At 42.7% G+C, this 13,690-nt stretch overlaps 1 protein-coding gene across 2 annotated transcripts in view; it reads right to left on the minus strand.

Moving 5' to 3' along the window:
* Window positions 1–13,690, minus strand: part of smyd3 (SET and MYND domain containing 3) — a 161,013-nt gene that overhangs the window by 111,989 nt on the left and 35,334 nt on the right. For both annotated transcript variants that reach the window (XM_072699033.1, XM_072699032.1), the window contains exon 5: window positions 13,283–13,419. In XM_072699033.1, the coding sequence (XP_072555134.1) occupies window positions 13,283–13,419 (137 nt within the window). The remainder of the gene's footprint in view (window positions 1–13,282; window positions 13,420–13,690) is intronic.

Raw genomic sequence — 13,690 nt, forward strand, 5'->3', positions numbered from 1 at the left:
TAAATGACCTCTGGCCAGTGTCATAACAAGAGCATTTAGTGCAGTAATAAGAGAGGAGAAGGTCACAACAAAGGGTGGGTCTGTCGCCTGGGAGAGGACGGTCACTCTAATGATGAATGCAGTCATTTTCCATAAACTGCATAAACGTCCAAAGCCAGGGTTTATTTCACAGACAGTTTTCATGGTAATTCATTGGATGAGATAAATGTGATACATAAAACAGAAAAGGTATATGTGCATTTTCTGAGCATTTTCATTTATTCAAATCAAAAGGAAGCATCTGCTTTTTCAAAAACATTTCTCATATTACAATGATGGCAGCTAAAAGGCGAGCAAACTGGAGCAAAGAGCTCGGGATAATTTAACAGGCCAAACAACAGGCTATGCTGCATATTTTAATACATTAAGTCCTCCACTCTGGCCGCCGCAGAGGCAGCCTCGGTGACCTGACCTCGCCCGCCCTGTAGGCGGCGATGAGTAGCCGTGACAGACACGAACGCGCCATGTTGGCCAGCTCCGTGTGTCGCGGTATGCATCTGTCAGGACGCCATAAGGCTGTCAAGATGCCGCACTGCAGCCACTTCGGGGGGGGGGGCAGAGGGAAGCGGCTCTCCTTCCACTTTCAAGGTAATATATTTTAAAACTCATAAGGTCATAATGGGCTCTCACGCTTCCCTTTTCTTCCCCCCTCCCTTTTACAGAATGGAAAACCTTTTCTTCCATTTTTATAGACATGAATAGTATATATACTATATGGAGGCCCAGTCCACAGATTTCCCTGCAAACTGGCCTGCGGACTGGGCCTCCAGAACTGGAACTGGGGAAACCTGATGTATGTATTTGAATTATATGATTATTTGACAGGGATACGGAGCAGGCCTGTCATCCATCCTTGGACGGCAGAATGCATCTGAACAGGGGGGGTTAGCATTAAATAGGTTGTAAGTAATTTTTTCACAATTGTTCCTAACAGCGCTGTTGAATTCTTGAATCTGATTGGTCAGAAAGGTGCTGAACCATCTAAGAATTAGCTATGGGCTAAATTTTATCTGTCACCTCTGTAGAGGTGACGTAACACAACAACTGTGGTTCAGATCAATCTCTAGTGTTTCCTAACCTACAGTGTCACAAGAATTTTGTATTGAAAGATTTTAAAATTACTGGTTTTCTATGTGAACTTATTTTTATTTTGTTGATTCATTAATCTTTTTCATGTTTCATGTGTCCCCATGCAGAAATTCAGCTATAACGGCACCCTGATAAGACGACAAAAGGCTGTGAAAGAAAATAGAGTTACCCCAGGAAATCGTATCATTTCGTAATTTTGTCTTCAGAAATGCAGTGATTTCTTTAGACTGTGACCGTCACAGGAACATTAGAACATTACAGCTGCTGGATAAAAACCAAGCAGAACAAAGAACGCAATAATGAACAAACAGGAACACACAAACTATGTGAAGGGGAAGCTGATGACAAGCAAAACTCAATAAAAGCCACAATCCTGGTTGCAAAAAAGTACATCAGAAGTACATCATCTTGCAAATGATTTCACTGTGGAAAACATAAGCCTTTAAGACTTTTGATGAGGGAACCTGACAAATCAGCGTCAAAGAGCTTAGCTTGATTAAAAAAGGCCACAATATTAAATGTCTGGACATTGAGAAATCAAAATGCCTGAATTTTTAGCCTGACATTGTACTAATCTAAAATTGTATTGTATCTAAAATATAACAACTAACTAAATAATAATAAATAACTGAATAAGACAAAGAGGGAAACAGCAAACATTTTTTGTTTATGAAAGGCTACATCTGCAAAGCTCACCTTTCTGTGCTTCATTTCCGAACTTCGAAACATCTACTGATGCTGCGGTTGTAAGGTCTGTTAGGGCATGAAAGGCTACAGAGGAAATGATTTAACAGTTTAAGATCATAAACAAGACAGATGACACAAACAGTCAAATTCCAGCTTTGATCGTTTACCACTAACAGCCCAAACATTGACGCTGGAAAAAAAAAACTTGTGAATTCAGTTCACTTACAAACCTTGGATTTTACTGCTCCAACAGGATCCAGTTCTTTCCCTCTCAGGATTCATACTTATAAATATTTTTTTTGCGAAATCTGTTTTTACTTATTGTGAAACTTTTCAGGTCACCCCTCCTCACTGAGGTCCGGCCAATACAGTAACGTCTGCTCAGTGGTCAATGGTAGCTGCCTGGAGTTCATCAATGGCGGTGGCTGAACTATATCCTGTTGTGTTATTTGAGACTCTACGGCCAAGGTCATAAAAAATATAAAGACAGGAAAGGCAGGAGTTAAAGCGTACAGGTAGCCTGGAAAGAGCTGTAAATGTCAGGTTCGTACAAGGACAATACGCTCCAGGGGGCTCAAATTATGCATTAAGTGATAAAAGCCCCATAACTGACATTTCGAGGATGGGGGAAGGTCTAAGAGCAGGGGACTCTGACTTTAACAAGTACTAATAAATGCCTATGTGCTTTTCAAATGCTATTATTTACTCTAAATGACATGCTAAACAAAATTAAAACTGGAAAACTATATACATTGCAAGACTATGTCAGGATAAGATGGGAAACGGATATTAGAAATATATGTTTTATATTATATATATATATATATATATATATATATATATATATATATATATATATATATATATATTATATTACACACCCACACACACACACACACACACACACACACACACACACACACACACACGTACCCATCATACATTCAAAATTAAGCATGAGAGCAGTAATTTTACAAGACCCACGACTGGTGGAAATGCTCAGCAGAATGGATGGGGGGGGGGGGGGGGGCTCCTTTGTTTCCTCTGTGCCCAGACGACCTTCCACAAGGACGCAGCTTTATCGGTGATCTGTGAGTTCAGCTCTCTCATGTCACAGATACCGGTGCACTGAACAAACCAAAACGGCAAACATTGACACCCTGAGGACAGAAGCAGCCAGTTCTTACACAGGCACCTTCAGTCATGGTTAAGGAGATGGAACATGCCCTGGTCATTAGGCTGGAAACACCTGCGAGGTAATCTCCTCTGGAGGTCACATCTACTCATCTTCCATACCTTTCTCTTAACTCTATTTTCATGCTGCTCTGCCTTCACATCCACCTGCTCCTAATCTCCAATGCAACCTGAAACTCATGGTTTATATCTGTGCCCAACTTTTGTCCAGCTATAACCCATACTGCGTGATTTACAGAAGACTCCTTTTGATCTTCCGCATTGTACACCAAAATGTGCCTCGAAACACTGTCGTTGGAGACTTGTTTTCAAAGGACACGAGACAGTGAAAGCAGGAACGGAAATCACAATATCCGCAACGGCGCATGTTTCTCCATGTGTAAAAACATATGCAAAGCAAACTGAAGTACAAGTTTGGCGTACAGAAAGGGAGGGAAAAGGAATCAAATCTGTCACATTACATCACGTCCACGTATCTCGGTTTCATGCCGTCTGAATAGCGCAATCTGAATGCAAAATAACTGCTGCTACTGATAAAGGAGGCAAATGCAGTTACCAGCTCAGCATTAATGAACGACACACATCCCACACACACTGCAAACAGCCCACGCTCATTAAAATAGTGTATATCGAAAAACCCGGAATCTTGATTACCAGGGAAATACGGGTTTAATCTAGTAAAAACAATGGACTGGGACACAGAAGCACATACTGGATTTAAAATGAGTGCATAAATTGAAGAAGCTGAGCTGCTTTCCTCCGGTCCCATTGGCCTTATTCATGGATCTCGCTGAATGATTGCAGCGAAAGTCAGGGACAAAAGAGGCCAAAATAGGCCACTTCACCAAAAAAAAAAAAAAATTAAAGCCAAGGTGATCAGTTCCAGAAGTGGGCGGCCGAAAGGACGACACGTCCTATCCTTTGGAATGCTTGGAAACGTTTGAGCCGGAATTCAATTTCCAATGATCTCATGGGCAAAGCAGAATGGCTGCATCCACGACAGAATGGGACAGGGATAAAGAGAATTAATGCTAGAACTTCATACTTGAATGAAATGAAAGGCTAATTAATTACAAGCAAAAGCACAGCCAATCCCCTACCCCCAGCATCAAGTAAACAAACAGAGCAAGCGAAAATCAGTAATTGTTTCATTTCTCCCCGAACCAGCATCCGCTCGATGGAGTGCAGGCTAAATGAGGCGGAGCTCATTGGGGAAGCGTGGAAGAACCCGGCAGCGAGATGCGAGAACCCAGGGAGGCTGCCGGGGAACTCAGGAGCCGCACAACGCCGCTAGAAGCGGGATCAGCATGAGAACGCCGGACTTGGAAGGGCATGCCGTCATCGGCAAATTAATAAGCTACTTAATTGATACTCATATAATGAGCCTGGCAGCAGTGCTATGGCTGCAGGATTTAACACTTTGGTTATTTTCTCATTCAAAAAGAAAAATAAATGACAGAAACAAGAGAGCAGACACCTGCAAAACTGGTCAAAACCTAATTTAAATGTTACCAGATTTTTGTTATACAAGCAAAAATAGCCAAATGCTTGTGTTGCTAATAAAAATCCATTTAGTTTTGTTTCCGTAAGTCATGCTGACAGACTGAAAGGACAAACTGGGAGACAAAGAATTATAAATGTGTCTCAGCGCCGGAAAGCAAAGAGCGTAGCTAGTTTACGCCTGGGGCAGAAATGCAGTTTGAAAAACTGCTGGTCTGATGATGTATGGCATCCTGGCTACGATTCAGCCGACACAGAGCCCAGGACAGCTGAAGCCCACGGAGAGCACGCTCACGAGAGTCTCTGCTTCGGGAGGTACCGCTTGATCAAAGTTATAATTTACGCACCAACACAGGAAGACAACTACAGTCAAACAAGAAAGGAAGGTCAGCAGTGAGGGCTGGTCAAAGGCAGCATGAAATATGACAGACGGAGGTGGAAAGATGAAAAACATGTTCTTAGTTAGGCTCTGTAATCCCTGAAATACCACATACTTTAGAAGTCTACCACCCCGACATTTCAGGTGAAAATCACAGCACAGTGCCATGAAAGCACAGAGCACCCAGACTCACTACACTCGATGGGCCGAATGGCCTCCTCTCGTTTGTAAATTTCTTATGTTCTTTATCCTGCATAATTATTGCGGGTTTACATGTACCTGCTACGTAGATAGATGGTCATCGATCATAACTGACTTATCATTATTAGTCTACATTTTTTTTAAATCTGTAGAACATTTAAAAACATTTATGAAAACGACAGTTGAGGAGGGGGGGTTCACCAGCAGATAAATGAATATAGATGAATGAAATCAAGGTTAAACAAAACAATTAATTTGTTTTAATTTGTTAATTTGGGAGCCTTAATTTATTTATCAGCAGGAATCCATGCTTTAAAAAGGAGCGTCATAGATGGAACATTTTTACAATTACAAAAGAGCACTTTAAACAGAATTCCTTATACTACCTGAGTAAATGCTTAGCACTTACTGGATAACGTGTGTTCACCATGTGTTCTTTAAATTAAATGTTAGATGCTAATCTTGTATACTTCTTTATAGTAACATATTACTGTATTATACACATAAACCCATTTCACAGGACACAATCTACTAGAGGCAAACTTGGTATAAGTGGTAACAAGGTAAAGCAGACCAGTGACTATTACATAAAACCCCAAATAGAAATTCCATTCAGGTTAGATATTGAAATTAAATACTGTATAGTCAGTATAATTAATGTCTTATTTTAAACTGGTGATCAATGGTCAGCATAATAAACAGCAGCATTCTGCACTATACACTGTTACAGTACGACACAAAGTCTTCCTTTGCGCAGCAGCCAGCCTTTTATGCTCATCATGGCGACCAGCAGCAGCTTACAAATAACTGACATGCATAATTGATACAAACAGATTCCACCCTTATAAATGCATGGATGCAGCCTTAGCATGTGGACACGCCTGGGTAAGGGCCCTTCTGAGTCTTTAAGAGGCTGTGAATCCAGCCCACCAACATGCCCTTGAGAGGCTCCTGCTGTTAAGGGGCACTCACACTGCCTCCCATCGCCAAGCGGACTCACATGTTAATGGGCCGTTTTATAGCCCACTTCCCCACTCGCGGGGGCCCCTTGTCGCTCGCAACATCTGCAGATCAGACCCTGGGATGTCGGCAAAGCTGCACGATCTCCTCTTGTGCTCCATCTGGATCCGGCAGGCCAACACAAGTAAGTATAGCAGCATGGACCCTTGCAACATCTGCAATAGTTCTGTGCCAATACTGATGCATGGAATGGTACAGCTCCAAAAAAACTCTTCACTTCAAGTTCAAAAAGTTGATGTTATATGTCATATGTATATACATGTTGCATTTTCCCTGCTTGTCAGCCCCTGGGTGCTCTAGTTTGCCATAGAATCGCTAAAGTCACCAGTTAGGAATGGAATAGTGACAGAGAACGACACTGCCCCCAGGTGGTAAGGCAAATCATTATACTTCAGAATAGCCCTAAGTCCACACCTGTGTTTTCTATTGCGGGACTATGATAATAATTAAGTTCTTGTACAAACAGTGGGTAAACATGAAACCCATTTATCCATCCTTAAAATGGTACATAAAGCCGCTTTTGTTCATTCGTTCATTATGCTCGTTGCGCAAGTATAACTCAAGAAAACTGCCGTTTCATCTGCCGCATGCTCCACCTCACACCTTCAAGATGAGCTGTCACCATAAAGCACGCTGGGTGAGAACATATCAAAAGTTCATGCATGTGGAGGGACCCGTTTCAAGTGTCTCCAGGAAGGACAAAGCTTAAGACTGACATGATGTGACACTGACACCTATAACAAAGGAACACAGCAATGCAAGCGGAACCAGCTTATAATGTGTCCCAGCCCAAGTAACACTCATCTTATAAACTTAAAAGATTTTTGATCGCGAAGACTGAGGAAATAATGTATCAATTTCAAGCACCTGTTAAAATGTCTTCAATGAATATTATTTGTCTTCTTGCATGTAACCTGTACTGTTTTGATGAATCTGTATTTTCTGTTGAATTGTAAAGTGTCCCTGAGTGTAAGGAAGGTGTTATATAAATAAAACTTATAATAACAATAATAATAATAATAATAATATTATTATTGTTATTATTATTGGGCAAAATAAGGCCAGGTGAAAAGTTTTATGTGTCTGCACTCAGTGGACAAAGATCAATTTGGGATTCACAATGAGTTCACAAAGGTCAGCAGCCACCCCAAACTGCGCCATACGGGCCGATGACAGAGTGCAGTGAAAACCCACTCTGGGCGCCACCAGTGGGAGCGAAGGGAGACCACCCAAAGGTAGCGCAGGAGGGGAGGGGATGGTGATCTAACCTATTGACCCCCTTCTCCCTCTGGCCAGCCCGCTGACATATGTCAAAGCACTTCCCTGGCACCAATTTGGAGGGGAGATGGCAAAGCGAAAGGCCTTAAAGCACCATCGGCCCTTTGTGTCGGGGGCTGGAACAAGGAGGCCGGCATGTGGCAGGTTTAAGGCGCTGGAGAAGAAACATATGGCAGGCAAGTCTGACACGTTGGCTAAGCTACTTCTTAAGGCCTGACATTCAATGCCCCCCCCCGGCCCATAAAAGGGAGCTCGGGGGGCAGCACTGTTCTTAACAAGCACGTCAGTGCAGAACCACAAGCTCACAGACTCACCACACAAGCATCTATATCATTTAAAAAATCCTGTCACCCATCAAATAAAATAAAAATAAACCAGTTGTTTATAATACACATCATACATTCATAGTAATCTGATTAAAAAATGCTTTTATTATTTAATACTTTTATCAACACTGATTGTAAAATGAAGGAAAAAAATGCAGAAGTGACAGTTTTCCATTTAATTGAATGGATGTACTTTAGCTGAATGAATTATTATTTTTAATGATGTTCTTTTATAAACCTGTTTGTAGTTAAAGCTGATTTATAGCAACTGGATGGGCGGGTTATTCAAGTAGGTGAAGGGCAAATTTCCAGGTGTGTGACACTGCGCTGTATTATAAAATAACTAAACTGAGAATTGAATTTAGATTTCAATACAGAAACTTAAAGTGGCAAATCATGGTAAATCGTAACGGCATAATGATCACAAACGTGAATCCATTTTGCCACGTAGAAGTATGAACTGAAGGTAATTTGGCCATTTTTCAAGGGGAAAGGGCTGACCGGCACAGAGATAAATAAATACATAAATAAAAAACAAAGGTCCCCGCATCTCCACCTGCACATAGTGTAGAGTTAGAGAAGAGGGCAGCCCCAGGGCATTCACGCCGTCCCAGGGCATTCACGCCGTCCCAGGGAACTCACGCCTCCCCAGGGCGTTCACGCCGCCCCAGGGCATTCACGCCTCCCCAGGGCACACACTTAATTAGTGAAGTCAATTCTTTACTTTTCGGGAGCAGAAATCGAACTCCTCCTGGTAATGAAAGGCAATGATTACTCTCGCAGGAAGGTCTGCTGTCAACACCCTGAAGAGGATACCATCGACAGCTCTGTGTTTATGCTACAATATCTCCATGAAATTTACAGTTAGCAAAAACAGTCTTAATAAATTACAATATCAGCAGAAACTACAATGAGTAGCTATAATCAATTACTTATGGGCTAATTCTTACTGGACTTACTGGATACAGGAGCACCATTTCAATCTGCAGAGATATCCCCTCCAATTTATTCCAGTCACAATTGCAGTCTAACTGTAATTTTTAACCTCCATGCACAAAATCACACAGTTATTTTCTAGTTTTGCTAAAAGCTTGAATTATAATTCAGAAAGCAGTGAATGTGAATTATGGGCCATACACTCAAATTCATTTTTCCCCACCAGCAATAAATATGCTTCTTCAATTCTGCACCCAGGTTTTCCCAAGCACTGATAAATGGTCATCAACTGGGACACAAGCCCAAATGTAGGACAATTCACCCCATGAAAAGACTACAGAAAATCTCATATACCAGCAAACAGCGGATTCTCAAGAGCTCTGCTCACATACAGCCAAACCAATGAAAATGGTGACACTCACGTTCTCTAAAGAAGCCCACATTCAAAACAGCGATAAAAAATAAATAAAGAAGAGGGACGGGAAGAAATGATTCAGAGAAAACAAAGTTCACGAAAATGAAAGAGCTGGTAGCAATAATATGTAGTCAGCCAGCCACAGTCAACTTACAAACCAGCTAGCAAACATGGCTACCAAGCACTAAGCTATATCAGTGCAGCAAGTACATCCACGGAAGAACAGGGGTCAATAGGTCAGTCCCAAAGTTGGACTTTTTGGACTGGACAGCCCTGCAGGCGTAGCGGGGGGGCTGGCGGCTAACAGGCGGACGAGCAGGCTGCGCGTGACTGTCAGACACCCATAATGAGATTACGGCGGCGGCGGCTAGCAGACGCGGTGGCTCCGAGCCGGAGACGCCGGCCTGCTTTCAACTCATATTTATGTATCATTTAACGACCGGCGATCGTTAGCCTGTGTCCAAGGCTTCACCCAGAGACCATGGCTCACACCGATCCGGATGTTAACGAGGAATGAGAGAGTGAAGGATCACACTTATTAACCTTTAATTGATGCAGTGAGGCACTCATCAGAAAGAAGCCATAACTTTTTCTTAACGTTACAGTATCCAATTGCCGTAAGCAAAAGAATGACCCATTGTCACATCCGGCTAAAACGCAATGCTGTCTAGCACAATAACTGACCATATACTTAACCGCTTTCATTTATACAACTGCAGTTCCTCTAATCAACTGACGTTCCTTCGTTTAAAATGTGGAGGTAGGAATCCATTTATACAAAGAACTAAATGAGGGTAATAAAAAAAATTATAAAAACATATAAAAGCCCTTCATTGTCCTGCTTAATTGGGTCCAGGATTTCACCATTTAGATTTGTATATAAAATCATGACTGCATCCACGACAGCAGCCATAATTTAATTTGTGAGAGTTATCCAGACCACACAAGGCAAAGGAAAGACGTTCGTTGATGTGAACTCATTCAGAGTTTAATTACAATTTTTAAAATGGTTCCCTATACACATCCCACACTGCTGTTTCAAAACAAGACTCAGCATTAAACACGAATTTAAGATGTTCAAAAACAAAAAACATAAAAGCCTCTGACAACAATCTCATCATACGCAGGCCAGTTACTGAGTACTCCAGTGAACGCACTGCAGATGCCAGTTACTGAGTACTCCAGTGAACGCACTGCAGATGCCAGTTACTGAGTATTCCAGTGAACGCACTGCAGATGCCAGTTACTGAGTACTCCAGTGAACGCACTCCAGATGCCAGTTACTGAGTGCTCCAGTGAACACACTCCAGATGCCAGTTACTGAGTGCTCCAGTGAACGCACTGCAGATGCCTTGGGTTTCCATTCCAGTCCAGTTTGTTTTCTTTTTTTAATGACACATTCTGTCAAATCGCCATGTTACAAAACGTACTTCAGCTGAAAGACATCGGTGGAATTACGAGCCTCAGCAAGAAAACACTGCCATTATCAGACATCTATTAATAATAAAGAATGAATCTTCCAGCTATCAGTCTGCAAGACAACTGGGAATGTCCCTCTGAAGGGTAATAAGGCCTGGCAATGCAAGAAGTGGTAGTTTAATATAATATTTACTATTTTCTCCCGATTTTTGTCATTGAAAACAGGAAAACAAAACAAAACAAAAAGCCTTCGGTCTCAAACACGCATAACCGCAGCTCACCCTTTCATAAACAGCATTCGCTGCCCTGTATGACATCATTTCCAGTGAGAAAAATAACAGCTGAGGAAGGGTGGCTGGACAATTCTGCTGATTACTGCCCCCAAAGCATGTGACAGAATACAGATTACAGTACCAATGACCTTGCCAGTAGCACCAAGTCGAAGATGCAAGAACTGGACTCAATTCTCACAATTGTCCTACAACTCATACAGCAGGTGTCTCTGTGTTTTTGAGAAGTGCCCAATCGTTAATAGATCTACACTGTAAACTGGGACAGACAGACACATTACAGTTCGGAAGCATAATGAACATTAGCTAGCTCCAGCTGTGCAAAGACTTTAGCTCCGGAACAATTCAACGTGAAGATTATTGCCGGGATTTCTCCCATGATGGGAAAACTGTAATAATTATGCATGTAATAATTAGGTTTGATGGATTATTGCATGTAATTCAATAACATTAAGCATTATTAAAATGCAGAAATGGGAATACAGGCAGAAATATCTGTCAGAATCGCAAAACTACGGTACTTAACACCAGCTAAGCCTTAATTTAACTGCGACGCAGAATCCGTTGTATTCTGCATACCCTCCCCACCCGTGGGATAGAGCAGAATTAAGGCACAATGAAGTACAGGGGGAGGAGGAGAGAAAATCACATTAATGCATGAAGTGACTGAGCAGGCCTGCCAGCTGGGAAGGGGTGAAAGAGTGGCACGTCCCTAGGACCGGCATGAGCTGCAGGCCTGCATCACATGACATGATCGCTCCAAAAAGAACAGGGACCGATATGCTATGAGTCATTATGGAGCGACGAGAGGGCGGGGAGCCCAGCCGGCAAGATCCACCCACCCGCCCGTGGAGCGCCGCTCCGTTTCGGGCTTTCCGGACCCCCTCGTCACAGACCAAATGCTAACGAACACAAACTCTGACAATAAGTCGCATTAGATATGGCACAGATTGCCAGGGTAGGACCCAGCAGGCTTCGATCCATTGGAGTTTCCAACAAACAAGGCTTAGAGACCCATGGCAGGTAGGACTATTGTCTGCTGCCAGTCACTCATTCCAGGTCGACCCACATCCCACTAGCTGCTCTTCTTTCCCTTTAGGTTAATCTGGGCAGTGACTGACTCAACACTGACTCCCACTAAGACAGGGACTCATTCCAGGTCGACCCACATCCCACTAGCTGCTCTTCTTTCCCTTTAGGTTAATCTGGGCAGTGACTGACTCAACACTGACTCCCACTAAGACAGGGACTCATTCCAGGTCGACCCACATCCCACTAGCTGCTCTTCTTTCCCTTTAGGTTAATCTGGGCAGTGACTGACTCAACACTGACTCCCACTAAGACAGGGACTCATTCCAGGTCGACCCACATCCCACTAGCTGCTCTTCTTTCCCTTTAGGTTAATCTGGGCAGTGACTGACTCAACACTGACTCCCACTAAGACAGGGACTCATTCCAGGTCGACCCACATCCCACTAGCTGCTCTTCTTTCCCTTTAGGTTAATCTGGGCAGTGACTGACTCAACACTGACTCCCACTAAGACAGGGACTCATTCCAGGTCGACCCACATCCCACTAGCTGCTCTTCTTTCACTTTAGGTTAATCTGGGCAGTGACTGACTCAACACTGACTCCCACTAAGAAAGGTTTAAAGATCACCCATTACTCAGCGAAAGTTTTCCATGGTTGCCGTATTCTATATCTGTCCTAACCGAGCAGGATTTTCTAAGGCATTTCATAATAGCCACAAAATATCAATCTTTCATATAACCGAAAGGTTCATATTAGCATAGTACGGGGAGAATTTCTGCATGTGAAGATAACCTGGTGAATCAGCAATCCCAAATAATCTATAAATCCCTTCGAGAGGAATCTGTAGGCAGTCCTCTGAATCTGAAAACAAACTAGGATTTTAAAGTAGTAGTCAATGACAAACAGATTCAGGCTCCCGTTATTGACATGACATCACAAAGTCCACTTAACCTCAGAATTCATAAGATTTTAGAATGTGAAGCCTCTTTGCTTCATGTTAGTAAGAAACAGGGATCAGAAGGTCCAATTTGTATCGCATTTGGCCACAGAGGAATGGATACAGGGGAACCAAAATACAAATAACACACAAATATACATTAATGGGGGGGAAATGACCAAAATATCTCAATTTACAAATGTGCTCAATTAGCATGGTGTTCTAAATTTATTTCAATATCGCTCAAGGCCCATAAAACAAATCAGCAGGTACTTTAGGAGAACACAGGTCCCCAAAAGTCCCCCAAATAAATATGTTTTCTGCCATGGAGCTATGAATACTAATGGCCCAGTCCGCTGGGAACATGGTTCTTCCAAGCACAAAATCCAGCTGCACAGAGGCAACAAAAAACACAGCAGCGGGGAGATGCAGCGGTTCAGCTCCAGCGGCCCCAGCAGCTCCAGCGGCCCAGAGCCACAGGGATGCTGTGCATGACCGACCGGGCTCAGATTTCATTGGCCGAGGCGAACGGGCTCTTACTTTGGCATAGAGGCTGGGGAGGTCCAAGCCAGGCGGCATATGAGAGAAATCAATCACTTCCTCTTTCAGATAGATCTGCAGCATGGCAGAGAGGAGCCCAAGGCCCTCCTCCTTCTGCTCACTCATGTCAGCGACGTCTGCAGGACCAGGGGCACAAAAAAAAACAAAACACAGTTAGATATAAATGGCACAGCTAAAAAAAAAAAATTAACGAACATATAATGCAACCTATATTGAGTCTGTAATTTCTTTTGAACAATAATGGTGCCCATGTGATTTCTGCTGAAGTGATTTAGGTTATGATCTCCAGGGACTTCATCAGCAATCTTCAGGTTAGTCCTTCACCGGGAGGCAACCAACAGCCAATGATGCTCATTATTACGTTGTACACTGCAAAATCAATTCATG

Source organism: Paramormyrops kingsleyae, chromosome 14 (assembly GCF_048594095.1).
Source record: "Paramormyrops kingsleyae isolate MSU_618 chromosome 14, PKINGS_0.4, whole genome shotgun sequence".
NCBI lineage: Eukaryota > Metazoa > Chordata > Actinopteri > Osteoglossiformes > Mormyridae > Paramormyrops > Paramormyrops kingsleyae.